The 25676-nt window shown below is 35.3% G+C and overlaps 1 protein-coding gene across 2 annotated transcripts in view; it reads right to left on the bottom strand.

Annotated features, from left to right (window-relative positions):
- The window catches only part of ABCD3 (ATP binding cassette subfamily D member 3), a 72813-nt gene that overhangs the window by 36283 nt on the left and 10854 nt on the right, over positions 1-25676 (bottom strand). Inside the window, exons 2-5 of one of the 2 annotated variants that reach the window (XM_090269761.1) lie at positions 19385-19421; positions 12738-12836; positions 7053-7141; positions 2765-2834 (exon numbers count right to left, since the gene is read on the bottom strand). In XM_090269761.1, coding sequence (XP_090125887.1) covers positions 2765-2834; positions 7053-7141; positions 12738-12836; positions 19385-19421 — 295 coding nt within the window. Of the gene's footprint in view, positions 1-1100; positions 1171-2764; positions 2835-7052; positions 7142-12737; positions 12837-19384; positions 19422-25676 lie in introns of both variants that reach the window. The other variant, XM_090269760.1, reaches the window with a different exon arrangement.

Here is a 25676-nt window from a genome sequence, read left to right as displayed (position 1 = left end):
CCAAAAGCTCTATTATCCTGACATGCTAAACTTCACTTGGAACTTAATTTTAGAACATGTTAATATCATTAGTTATAAGAAAAATCTTGTTTCTTTTTTTTTTCTTTTTGGTAAACAAAACAAGCCAAGTCACCTATTTAAGGTAAAGGACTTGCTTTTCGGAGTACTGACATTTTTATGTTTATATTTTCTGCTTTTTACTACTAGTGCTACAACGCCTATACACAATGCTTTTGCATTTGTTAAAAAGAAATATAAGTCTTATATCTACTAATGCCATTTTCCAGACTATTTCTAGAGTCACAGTTACTACTCTTTTCCATCACGATATTAAAATTAATTCTTCAATGGTTCCAAAGTCATTATTTACATAAAATTTTTCTTAAGAAAACAGATTTCCTGCTCAATCTCAAATTTTAACTGCTATCTAAGCTACTTATCTCAATTTTTTTATATTAAAAGGTCTAAGAATCATGTATGTCCACCCTCAAGCTTTATTAAATCTGATGTATAATCTAATTAATGGGATTTTACAATCAAGCACTTCCTTTTCACTCCCAAATTTAAAATAATGAAATTCTTATAATGTCAATAAAATAGAATAAAAAACCGAGCTAAGAAAACTACTTACAATTAGACCAAATGCTCACCTTTATTTTTAGTAAATTTGAATAATAAATTCCAATTTAACTTAAAATACAAGTTACTATATAGTGTGGTCTAAAGCAGTAAATATAAATCAGAGTGATTTTGCCCCACACACCTTCCGCTCAACCTCAGCCTCATGAGACATGTTTGACTGTCATAGTGGGGGAAAGTGGCGGACTGCTGCCATTTCGTGGGATGTACTAAACATTCAAGAAACCCCAACTTTAAAAAAATCCATATATATATATATAATTGAACCAAAGATAATTCCTTTTAATGCTTCTATCTAGTGTAAAGGTTTTCACTGAAATATTCCATTAGAAGTTACAAAATTAAATTTGAAATAGAAACTTAGTATCATAAATCTTTAAAGAACTCAGTAAGTAAATATCCTTAAAAGATTTTAAAAAGATGCAAATTTTCCCTGTGTAAATTTAAAGAATTCCACTTACGAGAGGCATAGCAGCGATGAAGTTGAATAAGTATCTCTTGAAATCTTTTCTGCTACGACCAATGATACCACTGCAAACCACCACATGCAATGCATTAGTTGCAAAAGAAGCATATTTAACACTAAGAAAACATCTGTAAAGCTCTAAAATTACTCTTGGAAATTTTTATTGAATCAAAAGAATAAGTAAAAAAGATGTTAAGAAATATTTTCTTACAAAAATGTTTCCAATTTTTGAAATTTTATCTCTTTAAACAGCTTGACTGAAAATGACTCCACATAAATGGCAAAATTAAATAAGAATTAGTTATTTCTTTAATAAAAATGGTAATTTTAAAAAATGCTTAGGCTGCCACAAAAGGGGTTTAGATGGCAAAACAATGAACTCTACAGACCCCAGAATGTGTTACTATGGATAAAACTAGTATTTATTCATCTTTAAAATATTTTAACGTGCCGATCCTCATTTGTATGAACGCATTTGTAGAATTAATCTCTAGAGTCAGACTAATGAGAGATCAGCAAACACTATAAAAGGGCCAGGGAATAAATATTTTAAGTTTTGTGGGCCATAAGGTCTCTTTGGGCAAACGCTCAATTCTGCTATTGTAAAGCAAAAATAGCCAAAAACGAAAAAGGCTGTGCCCTAATAAAATTTTACCAAAACAGACAGTATTGGGAGTTGACCTGCAGGTCTACTTTGCTGACTCTGGGACTAAGTGATAACTCAGAAAGTAGATCAGTGGGGTTCCTCAGAGCCTCAAGGTCTATTAGCACACTTCAACTAAATCAGTCCCTCTTTTTTTAATGTTTTTAATTTGTTTTACATATTTATCTGTTTTTAAAATATCTACCAAGAACTTTTAAATAACGGTTCCACCACTTTTTTAAAAGGTTTGAAAACCATTATAACATGTAAATAAAGAATCCTTGAGTACCACTTGGCTATGATCCAGTAGAAAGATATAATTTACTTGATCATACAGTCTTTTATCAAATAACATTTATTAATACTCCCAAGTAAAAATATAGTTTGAAAAACACTACACTAAATGATTTAAACCTAACCCCCCCCCACACACACACACAAATAGTGGGTATATAACAGAGAAGTAATTTGCTTTTTATGAAGGAGTAGGTGAATAACGCCAAGTAATGTTAGTTGGTCTTTTAGAGAAAAAAAAAATTCCACGGTCAAATGAATTGAGGAAAATGTGAGTTAAACAAAGCTAACAAATGTCTATCAAAGAACTTCTCAAAGCGCTTAACGCATAATATGTGCATTGTAACTCCCTGAGAGGGCTTTGCAGCATGTAGCATTTCTTCTGTCATAACTAGAATTCCACAGGGTATACTTTGGGAAATGTTACTTTAGACTGATAGAAAAATTAATAGTCCAATTTTTTATATACTTGCTAAAAAGGAAAAAAAAAAATTAAGTTGAACTACAAAAAAAGTTAAAATAGAACTACACAAAAATGCTCTTTATAGCAATAAGAATATTAGAAACAAGAAGCAATAAGACAGAACAAAAAGTTTAGAGGTTTAACATTGTTTGAACCAAACTTTACATAAATCCAAGTGCTTTAGTGCTGCCCAAGCTGCGAAACACACAAAATTATAAAACTTTGGTAAAACACATGCTATCATTCAGCAATGGTTTACCACTGGGATAGCAGCTATAAATTTAAAAAATGGTTTCTTGAATAAAGCCTTATTTCTGCTTATTATTCCACTGCAAAAAAAAATAATAATAATAAAGAATAATTTATAGTAGTCCCAGTCATTATTACTTTCAATACATGTAAGGATCTTATAAAAGATCCAGAAGCTGCTTGTAGCCAAATAGGTGAAAGATATAATATTGATGATTACATATGCAGCAATAAGGTAGGATTCTCCTCCATTTCATCTCTTGAAATACCAGTTTCTTAAAGAAAAGGTCTATCCTATTAAAATTTGCCCACACTCCAAAGTCATTAGCCACTGATAACAAATAAGCCTAAAAGATGTAAAGAATATTAAAATGAAACACACGAAGGATCATAGTAGAAATAAATGAATCTATACCTATTCTGAAAGAGGCAAAAAGGAAATGACAGCTAAACCCATTCACAATGCAGCTTTACTAGTAAGAGACATGTGTAAGTTTTTCAAATAAATTTGTTCTATATTATGATCCACAATATTTTAAAACTTGGAATTTGACCATATAGCAAACATTTCATATACAGCAGGAGCTCAAAAATATTTATTAAGGAGACAGTTAATCAACTTTAAAATGACCATTTCACATTGGTGAATTGGGGTTAAGAGTATAAGAAAGTTCCTTGTACTATTAGAAACTCTTAATTTTATTTTTTTTATGTTTTCTGTAGCTCATAACTAAAATTAAAACTCAGTATCCAACAAGTTCATTACTCTAGCAGAATTACAAGCTGCATCATGCTACATAATACCTTTCCTCTGTCCATCATCACTAATTAAATTAATACTCCACATACTCTTAGCAAAGCATTTTCTGCAGGACAGTATTTGAGAAAATATTTATTAGCAGCTACTCAATTAAAGTTGGAAATCTTTAGAAGAGTAAATATTATTCTTATGGATTATAAAAACATGAAATCACAAAATCTGAATAAAACAGGAAAACTTTTAAAGATAATCTATACTATACCAAGATTGTGCAGAGTTTTTATATGTGATGGATTCTACACAGATTTAATATGATGTCGCTCATAGTGAATGTAATCTATATATTTTGGCCACAGGTAATTAACAATGCTATAGTTGGGGAGTCTGCATTTTTAGTAACAGACATGACATATAAATAATAAAGTCATCAAAAAAAGTATGTAATTCTATAATAATGAAAAAAAGGATAGTCTTCTCTACATTAATTATATAAAGGACTCAAATTACTTGTACACACAGCTCACAAAAACAGAACTTAGCAATAAAATCGATCCTTCTAAAGCTGATATGCTACCAACAATGAACAAACATTTCAATTATCTTTATGCTGAAATTCTTCAAATTTGTTAGAGAATTTCTCACTAGGGCGCAGACACACAAAATTTATCAGACTCCCTCCACAAACACCTATAAACCTGGGAGACCAGACACTCAATAAGCCCTCACCCTGGCTTCTAACAAGATTTTTAGGCCTTCACTTTTAAATACGAATACACAGCCAAGAGTGACAAACTGCTTGAGGAAAGCTTCTAACAAAAATGACAAAGATCAGAATAGACAAAGGATCATGAAGGAAACAAACAAGGCAGGGAGAAAAAAAAAAAAAAGTCACAGACTTGAAAGAGTGATTGCTTCAGAAATGAACATCCATACAAAAAGATAACTCTTAGAAATAAAATTATAATAAAATTCACTGGATGAGAGTTAAAAGAAATTTCCTAGAAGATCAGTAATAAAAACAGTGTAGAAATTATAACATAATCAGATGGTCAATCCAGGGGGCTCAACACTCAACTAATAAGGATTCCAGGAAAAGTATAGAAAAAAAATGGAGAGGAAGAATAAAGAATGACTTTCTAGACTGAAAAGAGCCCACCTCATAACCAGCACAATGAGTAAAAAAAGAAATCACACCGACATTCAGTAAAATTCCCAAACATCAGCAATACAACATCAATAACAAGTGATCGTAAAAGCTTCCAAAGGGAGGGAAAAACAGATCTGCTGCTGAGGAATGGCAACAAGCAAGGGAATGGGCCCCATCACCCATGTGGAAATGCAATCAGCACAAAGTTTTTAGCTATGGCGTGGCACATCAGAATCACTCACCTAGGATGTTTCACAAAGTAATGTTTAATTTTATCAGAGTACTTAGCCCTGGCTGGTTTGGCTCAGTGGATTGAGCGTCGGCCTGCGAGCTAAGTGTCGCTGGTTCGATCTTCCAGTCAGGGCACATCAGAGAAGGAAAACTCTGACTCCAAAAAACCTCCGCTGCCTTGCGGCATACCTCTTCAGGGGAAAGGCTAAGGGAGTAAACCCCGACAGAAAACCCGGAGCCGGAGTCCCTAAGGCGGTTTGACGTTGTAGTCAACACCGGCAACTCCTGCGGCGCACCTGAAGCCAAGCTGTATTGACTCCGTCTTTCCCTTGGACCCTTCAGCTGCGAAGAGAGGGGGGGTCTGCTGCATGGGCAACAGCAGACCCTCCATATCACCCTGCCCAGGCTCTGTAGCTTCAGCTTCACTGGAGAGGACACTCCAGCGTCATCGCAAGATGTCGATTCAACACGGGAGGAGACAGATACCGTGTCACTCCCGAGTCGGACTGCACAGCCATTCTCAGCGGTGCAGATAGACTCTTAAGAAGCTACACCATCATCTCTCGAGACGGACGGCTGCCGACGACGACTCAGGGTTGGGCCCAGCCATTAGTTCTCAGAATTCCCCAGATATTCTAATCATCCTGCAGCCAAGGTTTAGAGCCAGTGAGTTCTATAAAAGCAACAAGGTGATACTTTCAAATTCTAACAGAAAGCAATTTCAAACTTGGAATGTACAAATACAGCTATAGTACCAATCAAGTGTTACAGAAGAAGACTTGATCAGATCTAAAAGGTCTCAAAAATATATTTCCCTTTTACCCTTTCTCAGAAAAAGGCTTCATCTGCCAGAAGGAGAAAGTAAACTGAGAAGATGAAAACAAAAGATTCAGAAAACGGCTTATTTAATGCAGAAGAGAAACATGAAAGAAATTCTCAAGATCATGATAGAAGCAAATTCAACCACAGCTGCTATTTAGTGGGTCTAAAGTACAACAGATCCTGGTCAGAGCAGGAAGACAGGAAACTAACAAGAAGCATGGGGTGGGGGATAATAGATAAAAACCAACAGATTATCATGGTGTGTTTGACGGTATTATAATACTGAGAAGATTTTACAGTTTTATCAATAAACCTGAGTTGAATTAATAAGAAGTAGGCAAAAACCAAAATCACAAAAAACGTAATTTACAAATGCCAGGAAAATCGAAAGTTTGTATATAAAAGAAACAATCAAAATATATGCCATGTGGCTCAGCTGTAAACCATAGTCAAAATCGTGTACTGTAAACAGTAAATTGTGATTTAACAAAACATTGCAATATAACAACATTGAAAGGATGAGCATGGGTATGGGTAAAAGTATAAGAGTTCATTCTCATCTTCCAAAGTAGAAAATAAATATATATTCTCTAAAACTAGAAACAGTAACACAAGTATGTTACACTGAAATGAAGAGATAAAAGAAGAGATGAAAAAGCAAAAAGAACAGAAAGTAACTGCTCCAGAAATGACAGTTATGAGTGGGAGAAACGGTGCACAGGATTGATATGTCTGTGACTTACTCCTGCAAGACTATCTGACATTAAGCTATGTTCACATGTTATTTTTTAAGCTGTTCATATATTACCATGATTAAAATTAAAAGGCCCAGGACCAACCACTGGTTTCAGAGAGACCTGTGTTGAATATAGGATTCTACACAATTTGGACATATTCAGAGGCATGTGGTTAGGACTTCAAGCCTATGCAGATATATATAACCTTTATTCTCTTAGACAAATGAGTCAGAAAACATGTGCACAAAGCATTTAAAAACTTTTAAGTATTGTCATTCAAAAGTTATCTTAGATTAAGTATTTAAGGCATTTTCTGATAAAATATTGCACACCAGGAAACAAAATTCCAAGAAAAATTTTACTGTGGCATTCAAATTGGTATCCTGAGGAATAAATTCTTTAACAGATAAATGTTATTTTTGTTTTTAGATTCAGTACATCCCTATCACAAAGTTCATATCCAAGTAAATGAACAGAGACGTAATTTGACTTACGTATTTATACCTAATTTAGACTCTATTTCTTGCTCACTGAGCTATTGCTTAAATATGAGACAAATTAGTGTTTCATATATATGGGAGGAAGGAAAACAGAAAAGTACCTTTCAATGAGTGTCCCATTTTGAATCATCCAAACATCACAATATGTTCGAGACACCAGCATAACAGCAATAAGTATCAAGTAACCTGTCTAAAATAAACCAGGTAAATTAAATAAATGCATTTTAGAAAGTTTAAAAAAAAAAACATTATCTTGGTAAAGACTTGTTATTTCTAAATTCAAGGCTTCATTGTAGCTTTAATACAGTTGGCTGACATTTTATTTATAGGCAATTTTAAAATATACTTAAAAATTTTTTTTTGAATATAAATAGAAAAGGCCTTATAGATCATTTATTCTAATTTTCTTATCCAGAATTCAAAAGTGAATCCCAGACAGGTCAAATGACTTGCCTTCATACAACTGGTCAATGACAGAAACTAGCAAGTATAACTTAGGTTACCTGAATCACTGTGTGTTTTGATTGTGTTATATTTTTAATATATGACTAGTGAAGAAAAATGACAATAACTGTCAATATGTAATTAAACAAACACTGAAGCCTAAAATTTTACCTAAGTAGAATAAATCTGGTTCAGTTTATCAGGAAAATCTCTAAAAGTACCCCTGCCCTCATAAACTTTCAATTTAGTTATTAAGGCAAGATTTACACTAAAAATATAAGAAAACAGACCAATGTAGGTATATTTGCAGCACTTCACATACTAAGTAACAGATGAGAAGGTCTGGGGTAGCAAAAGAGGGTTATGACATTAGAAATACATTAATTAGACCAGGTAAAACAAAGGAAAGAATGAGAATTATGAGTAAAAAAAGATGAATAATACAGTGGAAATAAGAAATGGATTAAAACTATATGAATTATGAGTACCGCATATCCAATAGAGTTTAGACAATATAAAACCACTGAAAGCTTCTAGGTAGAACAAAATGTTTAAGTGATGTTTAGAAAACATTACTGAAGTAATGCTGTACAAGATGGATTATCAAGGGGGAAGAGAGGACATGCTGAGTGACTGACTGGGAATCAATTCTATTTGTGTAAAATGAGAATATACCCTCCATCCTCCAACACACATTCAAAGCTGACCTTAAACTTTCTAAATTGGAAGAATATGACAGTAACATGGAAGCTAAAGTCAGGGAAGAGGGTGTGTGAGAGGGGACAACTGGATAATGTGTTTAATTTCAAAGTTACGGAATTGAGGGGCAACTGCATCTAATATATAATTTTTGCAAAACAAATACTGTTTTTTAAAAGGTGAATGTTCCATTTATACAACATAGTTATTATAATCTTCCATTCTACAAAAGAATAAAGAATGTGATGGAGTAAAATAAATAATAAGGCGAAGGTACTGAATATATAGCCTTTTAAAAGTGAAGGACAAGGCAGGAAGTCATAAACATAGAAGTAATAAGTGAAGCCATAAGAAAGAGGACAGTGTCAAAGAAAATCTGTGATTGTGCTGTGACAGCTGATACCCCAATGTTTCCTGGCAAGAAACATATTATCTTTCTACTCTATCCTATCATCTCAAAGTTAGCCATTCAATTGACAACAGAACAATCTATTAATTTTAATAAATGCTGTCTGTAGGTCACTTTAACTGTAATGCTAACTTTTAAATTCAGACCTTACATACAGTCTCAATCCTAAATTAATCACTTGAGGTATAAAGGTAACATTAGACAAAGATAAGTTTATTTTTTCCTTCCTTTTATGTTCTTGGCTTAATTTATCCTCAAAGAAGGTATCAAGTTTATTTGTTTCACTTTAGCAAAATCTGGCAAACTTTTATAACTGACAGTACTGAAATGCCTTTATACAAAAGATGTCATTAGAATCACCACTATTCCCATTATTAATGAGTTTATAGACTGTGACAAATTAAAGATTTGCACAGATTTGTACCTTATGATATATATATGTACTTCTATATATTCATTCATATTCAGTATTTTCATATCTCTATTTCATAAATCAGTTAATCTATCTCCACCTCCAATGTTTTGTGATTTCTATAGTTTATTTTACTTTCATGAAATGGTGTTAAACTTGGATTCTTTATATCCCTCAAAAATGGTTCATAAAATGACCTAAACAAAACTGGGAAGTTGGCCAAGTAAGGCCCTTCTACCTCCTTACTAACTCCCAAAGATCTATACAATGTCTCACATTCATTTTATTGTCAGCAAATCCCTGCTAGGCTGTTAAATAAGCATTATGCTGTTAACTGATAAAGGGAGTGATATACAAATCTTACCAGAAAAGCCTGTATTTTAAGTGAGATTCCAAAGTAAGGTATGTTACAGAATGAAAAAATAATTAATGATATCTGAAGAGTCATGGGAAACCTTCACAAAGAAGATAATGAGCATTAAGATATTTTTTAAACATATTTGTTTCTGTTGGGGATGGGGAGTGGGGTTGTCATAGACATGATATGGCACACAGCCTGACTGAAAAACAGCCAAGAATCTCCAAAGCAGATGATATTGAAAAAAAGGTCAAAGTCAGGATGTGATTTACCCTATAAAAAAAAGGAGCCAAATATATTTATTAGGATTTTATAAAGAAGACTAGTTAGGAAAGGAGAAGCAAAAAGACCAATTAAGAGATTATAATAATCCAGTAAAAATGAAAAGAAAGTAATTAAAGAGAAACTCAAGGACACTTGGAAAAATCATTTAAAATACAGTGTGGGCAACCAATGGAGACTTCCGGCCAAGATGGAGGCTTAGACGGACACGCTAGGTCTCCCTCAACAACTATAGAGGAATACAACTACTTCAAAACAAAGGATAACTAGAAATTCCAGAAAATAAAGCTACACGGAAGCCCAACATATGAAGTTATAAACCAGCGGTGCCATTTGGGCAGGTAAGAGTTAAAGAAGGCAAAGCTGTTTGCGGAGCGGCGGCGAAAAATTCCGGAGGCAATCAAGCCCCTGGCGTGCGCGACTCCAATCAAGCCCCTGGCGTGCCCGACTCCAGCGCTGGGGAGCAGCCGCAGCATCGCCTTGAACAGTGAGGCCCAGGGGGGCGGGAGGACGGATCCCGGTCTCCTAGCTGAATAACTGTGTGAATCCATCTTGGACCCCCGCCCCCACAGAAAGCACCACAGGGCTGCGAAATAAGTCGCGGACAGGCAGGCGCCGGCGGGTCGCTGATTTGTGACGCGTACACAGGCACTGCCCCCGACAGCCAGCCCAAGAAAACAAAACGCATCTGTCAAAATGTGGCAGACAAATATAGAGATCCCGGTGGCACAGCTCACCAGACAGCAGATAGAGAACCTGACAGATGAACAGATAAGAAACCTGTCAGAGGCTCAGTTCTGGGCCATTGTTATCAGGTGGCTTACAGAATTCACAAAAGAGCAGGAAAAAGATATGAAAGAAGCGAAAAACTTTCATAACGAAAGGAACAAAACCGTATACGAGACAGAAGGAAAGGAAATAAAATCCAGAGTTCATTTCAACAAACTGGAATATGGAGAAGGAACAAGCAGTCAACCAATGCAGCGCGAGGAAATGGGAAGCAACAATGAAAGGATCAGAAACCTCTGGGACAGCTATAAAAGGCCCAACATAAGAATCATTGGTTTGCCAGAGAATGAGGAAGATGAACTAGAACTTGAAAAATTGAGTGAAAATATAATAAAGGAGAACTTCCCAGACTTGGGGAAGGGAATAGACTTGCAGGTCCAGGAAGCAAGGAGAGTTCCCAAGAGACTGGACCCAGGGAGAACCACTCCAAGACACATTATAATCAAAATGTCAAAAATTAAAGATAAAGAGAGAATCTTAAAAGCAGCAAGAGAGAAGAAAAGAATTATGTACAAAGGGGTCCCGATTAGACTATCAGCTGACTTCTCAAGGGAAACCCTACAGGCAAGAAGGAACTGGCAAGAAATATTCAAAGTAATGAAAATCCAAAACCTACAACCACGAATACTCTATCCAGCGAAATTGTCATTCAGAATAGAAGGACAGAGAAAGTGTTTCCAGGACAAAATAAAACTGAAAGACTTCATTACATCCAAACCACTGTTATATGAGAAGTTAAAGGGACTGGTTTAAAAAACAGAAGCTAGGGAGATGAAACAAAGGCAAACGAAACAGGCAACGAGAGTGGAAAAGGAACTGTGGGTAAGGGAAGCATAGTGGGGGGAGGTCAACAGGGAGGGGGAGTGGGGAGAGGGAGGGAGATGATATAGGAATTGGGGATCATGGTAGGAGGGAATGGAATAGACGGAGAGAGGTTAGGAGGAACTATAAGCACAACTAATGGACATAATCTAAAAGGGGGGGACAATTGGAGGGAGGGGGCCACCGGGTGGAGGGGAGCAGAGGGAAGGGAAAGTGGCACAAATGTAATATTTTAATCAATAAAACACATTAAATCTGAAAAAAAAAATAAAATAAAATAAAATACAGTGTGGGTCCAAAGTAGGTTTACAGTTATGAGTACATGAAACAGTTTATCTTTGTATTATTATTAATTATTGTTATTTTCCATACAAACAACTGTAAATCTACTTTTGCCCAACCCTGTACAAGGGGGAGAGCAAATTTTAAGTTTCAGTGTGATCTCATTTTTATTATGTGCTCACACACAAGACTATACACCAAAATAATGACGTAAGTACTCTGAGTGGGAGGCTAACAGGCACTAAGAAGAAAAAAATATCTTTCTGCATTTTTCAATTTTTCTTCAAGGAACACATATTATCTCTAATAAGAAATAAACAATTATTATTATTTTTTAGAATTTCTATGGGTGGAATTACCACAACATGATCTGAAGTGAGGGGGAAAGAAAGGCAGTCCAGTGTGATGGAGGAATCTTTGGGAATTGCAGGGCTTTGAGGCATTTTATCTTTTCTTGCTATAAATAAGACTATAAGGCAAATGCTTTTTTAAATTTGAACAATTGGAAACATTATGTTTTAAGGAAATAAATCTAGCAGAAAAGATTAGAAGGGGAGATCCTTTTAAGTGAGACTAATTAAAGAACACTATGACACCCAGGCAAGAATATATAGAAGAAAAGGTTGTCGGATCCCAGTGACTTGAAAGGATGTAAGGTACAGGAAGAAGAAAGGGTCAAAGGTGGTATTTTTAGCTGTACAAAAAGAGAATATTGAGGTGATCAGAGATGGAAAACACAGCATTATTTTATTTTTTAATAATTCAAAGCACTTATCAAAAACAGATAAAAGGGCAAAGAAAGGGATAATAAAACTTTATTCCAACAACCAACTCACTTTGAAAATACTTAAAAATTCTAAGATATCATTTTGGTACCTTAAAAACATATTCAGTCAAATATGAAGAAGTAACCCTCAAACATATTCCTTATCAATATGACTTGTTAACATCTTAATAAAAAGATTTGCCTTTGTAAATTTAATCTTATTTTCATTATATTATAATAAAGCAATGCCACTCAGGGTAGCTGCACTAAAATACTCTAGAATGTCACATAAAATATAATAAAATTTCATAAATAAGAGAAAACGATTTAAAAACTGACACTGAATAACAAGGGTACTTACTTGTATGACAGACAATAATTTAAGATAAAAATTCAATAATCTTCATTACCTATATAGAAAACATTTGACCTGTAGTATAACAAAAGCTTTATCATTTTATTTTTCTCATTTCATGTAACCTTCAAAGTTGAACACTTAACATTATAATTTCATAAGACTTACCTCTTTACAAAATGTTCTAGGTACCATGATTTTCAGAATCCGTGTGAGCCTTGAAAAAAACAACTTGTCGACCATAGCTCGTTCTTTTTTTCCCTCTTTCTGCATTAAAAAGAAAAGAGCTTTTAATATAGCTATAACAAATCTACAGCAAATAAGATGTATCATCTAAATCAATATAAACACCTATCAAGAGGATACTGCATTTAGAGAACACAGACCTGTAACTGCTCTTCATACTCAAACATGCTTTCAACAAAATAGGATGTTACCAAAAACAGGAAGGTTTTTATTATTTTTTTTTTTAATCTTGAAGATGAATTTCTCTGATATCAATTACAGGAAACTTTCAGACTCCTAAATTTATTGTTTAGCATTTCCAATATGCAAACTGCCAACTTGTTCTCTTTTCCTCATAAATTCAAAGACAGACAAGTTTTCCTCACTCATATAGCTCATATAGCAGGGGAATCTGATAAAAATAAATCAATAAACTGTTACAGATAGACTAGGCAGGGTCATGAGAAAAATAAGAATGATTAGACAAAAGGATAAGAAAGGTCTCTTTAGGGAGGTGACATTGAAGCTGACACATTAACAAAGTGAAGCTATGTGATAATCTTGGGGGAAGGAGGGTAGTGAAGCACAGGGAACATGAAGCAGAGAAACCCAGTGGTGGGAATGAAATTGGAGGAATACAATAGTACTGCTAGAGCAAAGGGAACAAAAATGAGAGACGCTGAATGTAGGCAAGGGCCTGTAAAGGACAAAGGGTTAAAGCTACAGTAAGGATTTAGAGCAGTGATATTCAACCTTTTTCAACTCATGGCATACATAAACTAATTAAAATACGCGGCACACCAAAAATACATTGCATTTTTTGCCAATGTGACAAAAAAAATTGTATAATTTTGATTCATTCACACCAGACAGCTATTGTTGTGTTGGCTGCTGTCATTTTTTTTATTTGACAATCTAAGGGAAAAGGGGTCAGTGCCTCAGAAAATAGTCAGGTATTGGCATGTTTTAAAAAATTCTTGTGGCACACTGGTTGAAAATCGCTGATGTAGAGTTTACTGCCAGTATAGAGGGAAAACAATGAAGATATTTAAGAGCAGTAATTAATCATATCACCCTCAGACGCTCTTCATTTTGGCCAATATACAAATATAAGAAAAAAGTAATATGAATTGGGTATGCTGGAAGCTACTTACTGTATTACCCTTGGACTGTTTGGAAGAACAGGCAGGCGAACTTCCTGGAATAGGCAAGACACTCCAGAAGGAACCTATCCCCTACCTAGCCCCTTTCTCCAACTCCCACAATCACAGCTCAGGTATTTGTTAACTACCATGCTCTTGATCAACAAATTAGTCCTGATACAATAAATTTTATTAGTCAGACAAACTAGTAACTAACTTGATGCCCTTAAGTGGACAGTTTTTATAATGAATTAAACTAATAATAAGCTATAATCTATATGTGAGACACTGTGCTAAGTGCTTTATAATCCTAATAGGCACTGAGTGTAGTACAAAATTATACACCAAGAAAGGAAGTCTTAAGTCTGCATTTGTAGAGTTACATCCGGAAGACTAAGATAGAACTGGGTAAGAATCAGCCTATCCTACAACTGTTGGAACAGAGTTCAGGTCTTCAAACCTTAAGGAAAGCCGCAAATATCATCCTACTGAGTTACAGGCCCAGTCTGCTTCATTTACACAGTCGTGCACTCATCTTTCACTATTTCCTTGGCCCAAGGCACTGTTCTAAATGAATGATGGGGACATACCATCAACAAAACAAAAGAGCCCTGCTCAGTCTATTTACTTAACTAGCCTGTTCTCCTCAAGGCAACCTTACAACTTCAATCTAAATCTTCCCTTTTACTGCTCCAAACTGAAAAGCATAAAGAGAAGGCAATACATACCAACTACCTTTAAAAGAAAAGTTAAACTTCTACTCTCAAATTTTTCCTCCTGTCACTGCCTCCCTACTTCACCTCATCCCATCAATACCCAGTTCTCCATTCTTAGATTAAACCTTAGATAGAATAATTCCAAGGTAAAATGTCCTTCTTTAAAAAAAAAAAAAAAAAAAGGCCATTTTCTGACTTAAACAAAGCACTATCTATTCTACCTGGGCTCAAAAAATAAAAAAATAAAATAAAATAAATGAAAAAAGGATCTAGGGAAAACAATAAGGAAGGTTTTTTAAAAAACAGTTAGAAGATAGTAACATTGAAGCATTTTTAAAAATAACAACTACCTGGTACAGAATTCCTCTTATTTTTCTGTTCCTATTGTCACTGCTCTTATTTCTTAAGCTGTCTGAAACTCTGGCTTGATTTTCATTACATTTCAATCCATGAAGAAAACTATGTATTTCTTAAAATCGTCACATGGTTTTCTACAAATAAAACACCTAGCCTGGAAGGTTGGCTCAGAAGGGCTGCAGATATAGAGATGCACTACGATTCTTGAACCATAATAAAACGCATACCTGAAACCAATTAAATGAGAATAGCTACAGAGGCAACACATTTTGTAAACACTACGAATTCATTTTAAAATTACAACTGACTTTCCCCAGCTCTAAATTTCCCAGTAATTTTTTTAAAATATAAGAACAGCTTTGATGTTATAAATTTAACATGTGAATTACAGAAAAAGCAAACAAACCGTTAGATAAAGGCCAGTTAAGAAGTTGAAGTAATAAGCAACCAGAAAAAAATGTAGCTGATATTCAGGAGGCAAAAGGTCAAAGGGCACTGAAAAGTTCCTATTAATGTGTCAATCACTTAGAAAAATGAGATGAACTAGAATTGACTAAAATGATAGATGTTTGAAATAGCAAATATAATAAAAGGCCGTATGGTGCTGATAAGAGTATAAGCATTCCTGGGTATTATTGGGGAAAGTGAACACCGGTGCAACTATTATGTAGCATCCATCAAATATAAAATGTACACTGACTATAAAATGTAAAACAACCCATCAAATTTACCTTTAGGGACTTATTCTATGGGTATTCCTACATATATGCTTAAACATCTAAGTGAAAAAACAATCTGCACAATGTTTATATCATAAAACTTAAAACCTACATATATACCCACAATGAGATATTAGAAACATTTTAAGTTTATGTAAAAATCTACACAAATGTATAAAGGAAGCAGCATATACTCAAGACAACAGAATACTATAGAGCAGTTAAATTAATCTGCAGCTATCAACATAGATCTCAAAAACATGCTGGAAAAAAGTAGAATGATAAACAGTGACTCAATTTATAAAACTTTTCAAAATGGAAAATAATTCTACTTATATTGTTTGTGGAGATATACACACCTACACCTCAAAAGTATAAAAATATGTGTGGGAATGCGAAATACCAAACCCAGCACAGTGTGTACCTCTCTATGTTTTGAATTTTATACCATGTATATTACAACAAAATTAAATTAAAAAATATTTTAAAACCAAGTCAAGTATCTCTTTATACTATTTTCTAACTGTATTAAATCTTTTTCTTCTTCTTAAATCTCATGTCTTATGAAAACGGTCTCACCTCACCCCACCCTATAACAGATTATAACATATTTCAATGGAAAAAAAAAACCCTTAATTGCTTTCCTTCATAAGAAACATATTTACTGAAAAAATATTTTAGAAAAGTCTGATTAGCAAAACTAAGGAGACTAGACCTACCATTTAGAGATATCAACTGTAATAACTGGCATATATCCAAACAGATTTCATTTTAGCATAGATGTATGTATGTGCACATGTGTGTGCTTCTCTGATAAGTTTTACAAATGTGCTATCAGTGTACATACATACTGTCTTATATCCTTTGTTTTGGCCAACCATTTATAACCTAAATTTATCTTGCTCACATAATATGACCAGCAAATAAATATATGCTAAAAACATTTTACAAAAAGAAATTAAAAAGCAAGTGAATAACTTAGTTGTACTAACTAGTTTAACTGATGTCCTAGAACTTGCAGATATAATATACAGACTGTAGATATAAATAACAGAGGTTTGATATACAAGGGGGGGGGTCAAAAAAACCCTGGAATTTATTTATAAAAAATTGTGTATTTATTTTACATGTTTAAACTTCAGTCACCTTCAAAGTACTCTCCATCTGATGCAATACACCTATCAATAAATTTTTTTCCACTGCTCAAAACAGTTTTTGAACTTGTCAATTTGATGCCTTTTACTTTGTGATTGTTTCACCTCTTCCACATCAACAAAACGTTTCCCTTTGAGGGCTTTTTTCATCGGGGAAACATAAAAAAGTCGTTCAGGGCAACAGTGGGTGAATAGGGACGGTAGAGCATGAGGGTCATGTCGTTTGTTGGTCAAAAACTGCTTAACACTCATTGTGGTGTGGGCTCATAAATCACCATCATGAAATGGACAAACGTGTTGAGTCTTCAAAAAAAGATTCACTGAAGCTGAATGCAGCCACTCACAACACCACACTGATACAGATGGGTTCCTAGAGCACTCACTTACCTAGCGGGAGAAGCCTGCTCTACAGGAGCCCGCCCTCCAGAAGATAATTCCGGTTTTTGAGGGTCCCCCCCTCGTAAATCACCTAAGGTTTGATTATACTCAGGTATAATTTAGATATGAGAAATTATGAAGATGGAGATAAGCCAGACAACTGGAAATTAACATACCTGGTCCCATTTTTCAAAGCCTAAAGATTATGAAAACTGAAGAAGAGCAATTTTGATGTTCATCTCTAGGATATTCAGAGAATAGATATTAACATGGAAGATTTGAGAATACTTAAGAAACACTAACCACTATAAGCCAGCATGAGTTTACTAGGAATAAGTCATGTCAAGCTTTTCTAATTTTCCTACTTTTGAGGATATTATACTAGTATATTAGCTGGCACATACAATGTAAGCTCCACTTACTTTTATAACTGCTGTACACCAAAAGCCAAGAACAATTCCAGATATGTACGAGGAGCTCAATCAACATTTGTTGAAAAGATTAATAAATGAATCAAAAAATTAATCAAGGAATTTGATGTTTCTTATAAAATTAGTGGGGCCTTAATGAAGAAATAAAGTCCAGATATAAAGTTCGCAGTTGAATAAACCACAAAAAAAAAAAAAAAAATTAAGAGATACCACAGAGTAATTTCATTGGTCCTTACCTAGTCAATACAATCAGCAATTGTGAGGAAGAAAGGAGAATTAAATTTGTAGATTAACACCTGCTCTCTAACAGACTAGATGTTAGAATTACATTCGAAATTATAGACCCAGTAAGCTGACATTTACAGGGAAAAATTAATGTTTATTTCAAATAAATCAACTGATTTACCATAAGGCCCAACAGTTCTACTCCTAGGTATATACCAGAGAGAAATGAAAACACGTTCATACAAAAATTTGCACATGAATGTTCATAGCAGCATTATTCATAATAACCCTAAAATGGAAACAACCTAAATTTCCCTTAACTGATAAATAAAATGTGGTATATCTACACAATGGAATGCTATTCAGTAATAAAAAGGAATGAAATACTGATATGTTTAACACAGATGAAATATGAAAACATCGTGCTAAGTGAAAAGCCAGTCACAAAACACTACATTTGTATGAAATGTCCAAACTAGGCAAATCAGTAGAGACAATAGCTTAGTGGCTGTCAGGGCCCAGGAGGAGATGATGAAGAGCGACTCCTGATGCGTATAAAATGTCTTTGGGGGGAAATAAAATTTTTCTAAAATTAGTGGCGATGTCCTCACAACTCTGTGAATATATTAAAATTAATGAACTATACATGTAAATGGATGGATTTTATGGTATATAAAAGTTAATAACACTTATTTTTTTTAAAAGAAATGAAGAGAAAAAAAAAATAACGAAATGAAGAAGTCAACTGATGAATGCAGATGTTGGGGATCTGTCAAATGACCTGTCCAACAGAAAGATACCTGAAGGTTATAATTTACCATAAACTCCACTTAATGCAAACAGCAGTTATGGTTATAGAAGTAAAGGCAATTTTTGGCTGACTTTTAGCAACATGGTGTTCATATTAAGAGATGTAATGGTGCTGATATATTCCAAGCCAATCAGATCATGCCCTGTTAACTAAATTCTATACTAAATACATCTAGAGAAAAAATGAGTATAGGTCCACAGGGATGAATACAGAATTGAAAAAGAATCAGAAACTGTCACGTGAGAAACAGCTGAAAAAAATTAGGGTTGTTTAGCATGAGAAAAAAAGATTCAGAAGATATAACTATCTTTAAACAGTATAAGTCTATCAGAGAAAAAAGAGCAGACTTGCCCTGTATTGAGACAAAACACAAAATAGTCACTCACTAAGTGCCCAGAAGGGAAGATAAACTTCATCATTGGCTAGAACTAATATAGTCATCTGCCTCCTAGACACTCTTCAACAAATGAATTCAAGTAAATACTTGGAAGCACCTACCAAGGATTCCAATTTCAGGAAGAAATCCTATAATATGTAGTAGATTGGTGATGATATTTAAGTCCCCCAATTCTAAAATTCTGTTTGTTATCATAATTCAAAATTATATAAAACAAAAAAATCATAAAATTCCAAAGAGTTAATGATTTAAAATTTTACCTCATTGTTCTGTAATGGTGGTTTTCCATTTTTCTTACTGCAGAGAAAAAGAAAAAAGAACATACTTTATTTGCAAAGTTTTCCCATCATAAAAATTGTTTTAAGATATCAAAAGAGTAAACCATATTCTCCAAATGTTTCTTCTTTCACATATCATACATAGACTATCTTAAATATATAAAGTAAAGTTGCCTCTTATTAAATAAGTATAATTTACTGAAAGTGTTCAATAAATGTTAACTACTATAAGGCATTATGTTGGTAATTTTTACACACTTATTTTTCAAATTCTTTCATGGAGAGGTGGAGTCTATTCCTTCACCCTTGAATCAAGACTTGACCACGGAACTTCTTTGCCCATGGGACATTAGCCAACTGATGTAAGCAGGGCCTTGAAAATGTCTGTGCATTGGACCCTCTTTCATAATGCTGGGAATCTTCTCCCAGTCATGTGAACAATCCCAGGTTAGTTGCCTATAGGATGAGAGACCATGTGTAATTTCCATGTTACAAATGAAAAAACTGGCTTGGAAAAGAGGAAGTAGTATGTCCAAGGTCCGTGCTACTCAAAGTAACCGAGGCCTGACTACTGATCCAGGCCACCACCCTAAACAATATAATGACCAGGCTTAGGTTCTGTTTATAATACACTACCATAGCAGCTTATGTTATGATCACATTTTAAGTTTCTTGTTTAATGTATATTTCCTCCCAATAAATTAGTTCCATGAGTATAGAAGCTATTGCAGGTTGGCTTCTCTGAAGTATGGGTGAGGTGATGTGCGGGGTACAATATGTTTACTGAGGATCAACACCTGTGAAAGGATGGCATCAAAAGCAAGTTTGGGCAGAATTTAAACTGTGATGCAGGCCCAATAAAATATTACCTATCCAGGTTTGAAGCTGTGACACCAAGTACTGTCCCTCAGAGAGCTCTGTGATTGGCTGAAATGGTCAGGTCTTTATACTTCTTCCATGCTCAGTGTATAAATGTTTGCTGCTCTAGGGAGGTGATGACCTTAGGGATGTGGCTCTGCAGCTAAGGTAGATCCTAAAGAATGGGCAGAAGGGGGATACCTGGTCTGCCCTCCTCATGGCTGGACTAGACCTTCTTTGAAGGGGGACCTGGGTAGCATTATCTCCATGCCTACTATAGGGGTCATATATTACTCAGCCCTCTGCGTGCAATATCTACTTGAGCTCCAAGGATCTGTAGAATAAACATTTTCAGTAATAAGATACTAGGTCACTAAAGAAGGCTAGAAAGCCAAACTTAACTACAATTCAATAAGAGGAGATACTCTTATTTTAAAAGTGCTTAGGTTTATTGTTGTTTCTAATCTCAATTGTATTACAGGATTATCTGTTTTTAAATTTTTATGAGATTGCAAAACTGTTTCAGAAAATGCCTTTTATGTATGTATATGTTCACACATGCCCAGTTAATTATGAGCCCCCTTTTAAAAGACTTTATAAAAATCCTCTTTTTAAGGAATTCTTTATATGTTTTCCACAGATGGCCTCAATTTTGAAGATACTAGCTATGCAAATACACAGAGATCACATAGGATAAATTATAGCGGTATACTAGAATCCTATTTAATAGATTGTATTTCTTTTTCATTTGAAATGTCATGCTAAAGACTGGTTAGAAGTTAATTTAATTGCAGAAATATGATCTACTGCTAGGCAGATGATCTACCAAAAATTCAATACTTTTATTTTTCTTGATTTTTATCCTATGAAACTAAAAAGATCCCATAACAAACATGTCTTCTACTTTTATGTATTCCTTTTGGTTACCAAAAAGATCAATTTATTAGCTAAATAGATTAAAGTAAAGGTATTCAACATGTTCAAAATATATTACTGATATGCATATCAATGACAATGTATCTTAATATCTGTAACAATCACTAAATATCAGTTGTCTTGTCATATTTCCAGGTATAACCAACCGAAATTATTTTAAAACTTAATTTTGTGAAACAATCAACAACTGGATTCAGTGAGACCCAGGCCCAACACTAGCAACAGCCAGCCTAGATTCATAGCTTGGCTTCGCCTGGGAATCTCCAAGCCCAGGACAAGTAGCAGCCATTTCAGATTGCTTTATAGCTCAGGCAGGGTGGTCCCAGGCAAAACACAGGTGGGGGCTGACCTTGGCCTGCACTCCCCAGGAAACTCAGGGCCAGCACACCCAGTGGACCACTACAGACCACGTCAGAGCACCACCACCCTGCCCCTACACAGCTGATCCTCCACAGAGGGCAGAGGTTGGTGATGAGTGGTCACAGCCAGTCCTTGCAGCTGACTGGCCTGGATAAATTCCTCCCATTGATCTGCCAACAGCAACTGAGGCTCAACTACAAGAGGAGGGTGTACTCAGCCCACACGAAGGGCACACCAGCTCGGGTGATAGGGGAGGCTGTGCCACTGGACACTACAGGACACCTACTACATTAGGCCACACTACCAAGACAGGGAGTCATAGCAGCTCTTCCTAATACACAGAAATAAACATAGGGAAGCTGCCAAAACAAGGAGACAAAGAAACATGGCCCAAATAAAAGAACAGATCAAAACTCCAGAATAAGATTTAAATGGAGATAAGCAATCTATCACATGCAGAGTTCAAAACACTGGTTATAAGGATGCTCAAGGAACTTAGTGAGGACCTCAACAGCATAAAAAAGACCCAGTCAGAAACAAAGGATACACTAATTGAAATAAAGAACAATTTACAGGGAAATAACAGTACAGTGGATGAAGCCGAGAATCAAATCAGTGAGATGGAACATAAGGAAGCAAAAAAGCAATCAGAACAACAAGAAGAAAAAGAATCAAAAAAAAAAAATGAGGATAGTATAAGCAGCCTCTGGGACAACGTCAAGAGGTCCAACATTTGTATCATAGGGGTGCCAGAAGAAGAGAAAGAGCAAGAAACTGGAAATCTATTTGAAAAAATAATGAAAGAAAACTTCCCTAATTTGGTGAAGGAAATTGACATGCAAGTCCGGGAAGCACAGAGAGTCCCAAACAAGATGGATGCAAAGAGGACCACACCTCATAATCAAAGATTAAAGATAAAGAGAGAATCTTAAAAGCAGCAAGAGAAAAGAAGAAAGTTATCTACAAAGGAGTTCCCATAAGACTGTCAACTAGTTTCTCAGAAGAAACTTTGCAAGCTAGAAGGGACTGGCAAAATGTATTCCAAGTGATGAAAAGCAAAGACCACAACCTAAATTATTCTAATCAGCAAAGCTATCATTTAGAATGGAAGGGCTGATAAAGTGCTTCACAGACAAGGTAAAAGCTAAAGGGGTTCATCATCACCAAGCCATCATTACTGAAATGTTAAATGGGCTTATTTAAGAAAAAAATGATCAAAAAACTATGAACATTAAAATGGCAATAAATCCACAAGTATCAACAATTGAGTCTAAAAAGCAAACTAAGCAAATATGTGGAATAGAAACAAAATCATAGATATGGAGATTATTTGGAGGGTTATCAGCTGAGAGAGGGAAGGGGTAGAATAGGGGAAAAGGTACAGGGATTAAGAAGTACAAATTGGTAGGAACAAAATAGACAGGGGGAGGTTAAGAATAATATAGGAAAGGGTGAAGCCAAATAACTTAAATGCATGACCCATGGACATGAACTAAGCGGAGGGGGGGTGTAAGGAAATGGGTGGTACAGGATGAAGGGTGCAAAGGGGGAAAATTGGGACAAATGTAATAACATAATAAAATACAATAAAAAAAGAAGGAAGGAAGGAAAGAAGAAGGAAAGAAACCTCAGCTCCAAACTGATGCCCTGAAAGGCAACAGTCATTTTCCTAAGGTCTCACAAATAGAATGCACCCTGAGTGACCAGAGGACAGTGATTTTAACAGCCTTAATAAAGAATAACAGTAGAAGAGGCATTCAGGGAATAATTTTATTTTTTAACGGACTCATTGTAAAAGTGCTAAATTTCAAGTCCCAATAAGATAAATTTTAAGTCCCAGCAGACAATTTTGAATATATTTAAAGTTCAAGAGTAGACATGTTGATTTGAAAGACATTTGATATAACTCCTTTGAGAAACAAAAATATGAAATCTGAAATGTCTTATATCTGTTTATTAAGATGCTATACTAAAAATTTTAGAATATGCTCTTCAAGAACTTGGTGTAAGTTGTTCCCTGGCTGATATGGTGGTTCCCAAGCACCTTAAGAAAAACCTTCCTCTTAAACAGAAAGTATGTTTACTATAAGCCTCAAAATTATCCTTTCAAGTAATTTTATATAATGTCCAGACCATAATCAAGTCTAGGAAACTAGATTCCATAACCACAACAAAAAGAAAATAATACAAGAAAAATTTTCAAAGTTTTGGAAATTGTGGTAAATTAAATACGGAGACAAATTGTTTCTGTTCCTCCTAAAAAGGAGGAATCTATTTTCCCATTCTTGAAACTGGGCCAGGCCTGTGACTTGTTCTATTTCAACAAAATGTAGTGAAAGTGATGCTGCTTTCACCTTCGCCTCTTAGAATGCAGACCTGACACTGTAACAGACTGGGGTAGAAACCCCCAAAGTCCCCACAGCCCATGGTTTTGGGGATGGGGAAGGAGATAATAGAGCTTTTAAGGTACTTTGCATATCTATGACAGGCTGATAGCTAGACAATAACTGTACTAGGTAAAAGGGCAAATGATATGGTTTAAGACACTTTGCATGTCAATGACAAGGAAGGCTTTCCTGAAGGGAAGCAGTGTGGCCACCTGGGTAAAAGGGTGATGATACAGCTTAAGATACTTTTCATATTAACGAAGTATGGGGCTCTGGGTCAGCATTAAAATAAGGGGGGAGCCATAAGGAAGGGGGCCATGCTGTTTGAAAGGATGAAGAAAAGCCCTGTCGTCCACCATGTAGTCCAATGTAAAAGAAGGGCGATGCCATTTGAAAGTAGAGAGGACCATGTGATTGGAAAGAATGAAAGAAGGGGGTCCACCATTGAGATCTGGTGTGGAAGAAGGAGCCATGCGGCTTTGAAAGGATGAAGAGAAGCCACGCAGGAGCTGAGGGGAGTCAGCTACGAAGTCTGGTGTATGAGAGAGAAAGCCATGATGTAACGGCTGTGCAGTTTGTAGTCAGGATCTGGCCATGCAGCCTGAGCTAGTAAGAAAGCAGGCACGCTGCTGCTTTGATCATGCCTGCTCTTGCTGACTCCAAAGCCACGGAGGATTCTGCCTTGCAGACCTGAACTCTATTTGGACTCTTGGAACTCGGGACATATGGAGAGGACACTCTCTTAGGTCTTGTGGCTTTCCTGGACTTCACCATGATCCAGTGTAACATGCCACATGCTTTCCTGGACAATTATATGGAAGCTGAAGACAATGTACCCCAGATCCTGAAGGAGACAGATGACAGATAAGGAATGGGGAACTACTGGGCTTGGTTTTGGCTTATAGCCTTTTGGGGAGCAAGGGAAGTGCTGGTCCCATGGGAGAACAGGGCTCTGAGCTGAAGTGCTCCTAGCCCACCCCCCCAAGACTGGAATATTGTAAATAAAGACCTGTTTTTCTCAACACAATTGTTGGGTAAGGTGCCATGTGAACGAGCCCCGCTTTGCTTGGTAACAACACTACTATGTGAGGGACTGGTCTAGCCTGGTAGATGATACAAAGTCACTTACATAGGAACCAAGGAACCCCAGGCACCAGCCAGCACCAACCACCAGATATGAACTTTCTAGTGCAGCCAATCCTCTAGCTAAATGCAGCCTCATAAAAAATCCAGACAAAACCAGCAGAGAAACAGCCCAGCCACCCACAGAATTAAGGAGGGAAATAGCTGTTTTAAGCTATTTGAGTGGCTTATTATGCAACTATAGGTAACTGACATAAAAAGATATCGCTTGTGAAAAGTCATGGGTCAAAGAAATCAAAATATATTTTGGAATGAATGATTGATATATATATATATATATATATATCAAGTGTTACGTTTTCAAAATATGGTTTACATATCAAAAAACCCGTGGGATGCAATTAAAGCAGTGCTTAGAGAATGTTAGTACCTTTAATGCACACATTAAAAAAGGCTGAAAATTTGTAATCTATCACAGAACATTAGAAAAATAAAAATAAATGAAGAAAGTATAATGAATAAAAGAATACAGATAAAAGCAAATAATAAAAAAATACACTCAAAAGAGGCAAAACAAAACTAAAAGTTGGATTTTTGAAAAATTACATTTTACAAACTCATGACAAGATTAATCAAAATTTAAAGAAAGG

The sequence above is a fragment of the Furipterus horrens genome, unplaced genomic scaffold, assembly GCF_987537825.1.
Source record: "Furipterus horrens unplaced genomic scaffold, mFurHor1.1.pri manual_scaffold_3, whole genome shotgun sequence".
NCBI lineage: Eukaryota > Metazoa > Chordata > Mammalia > Chiroptera > Furipteridae > Furipterus > Furipterus horrens.
This window is presented reverse-complemented; position numbering and strand designations above follow the sequence as displayed.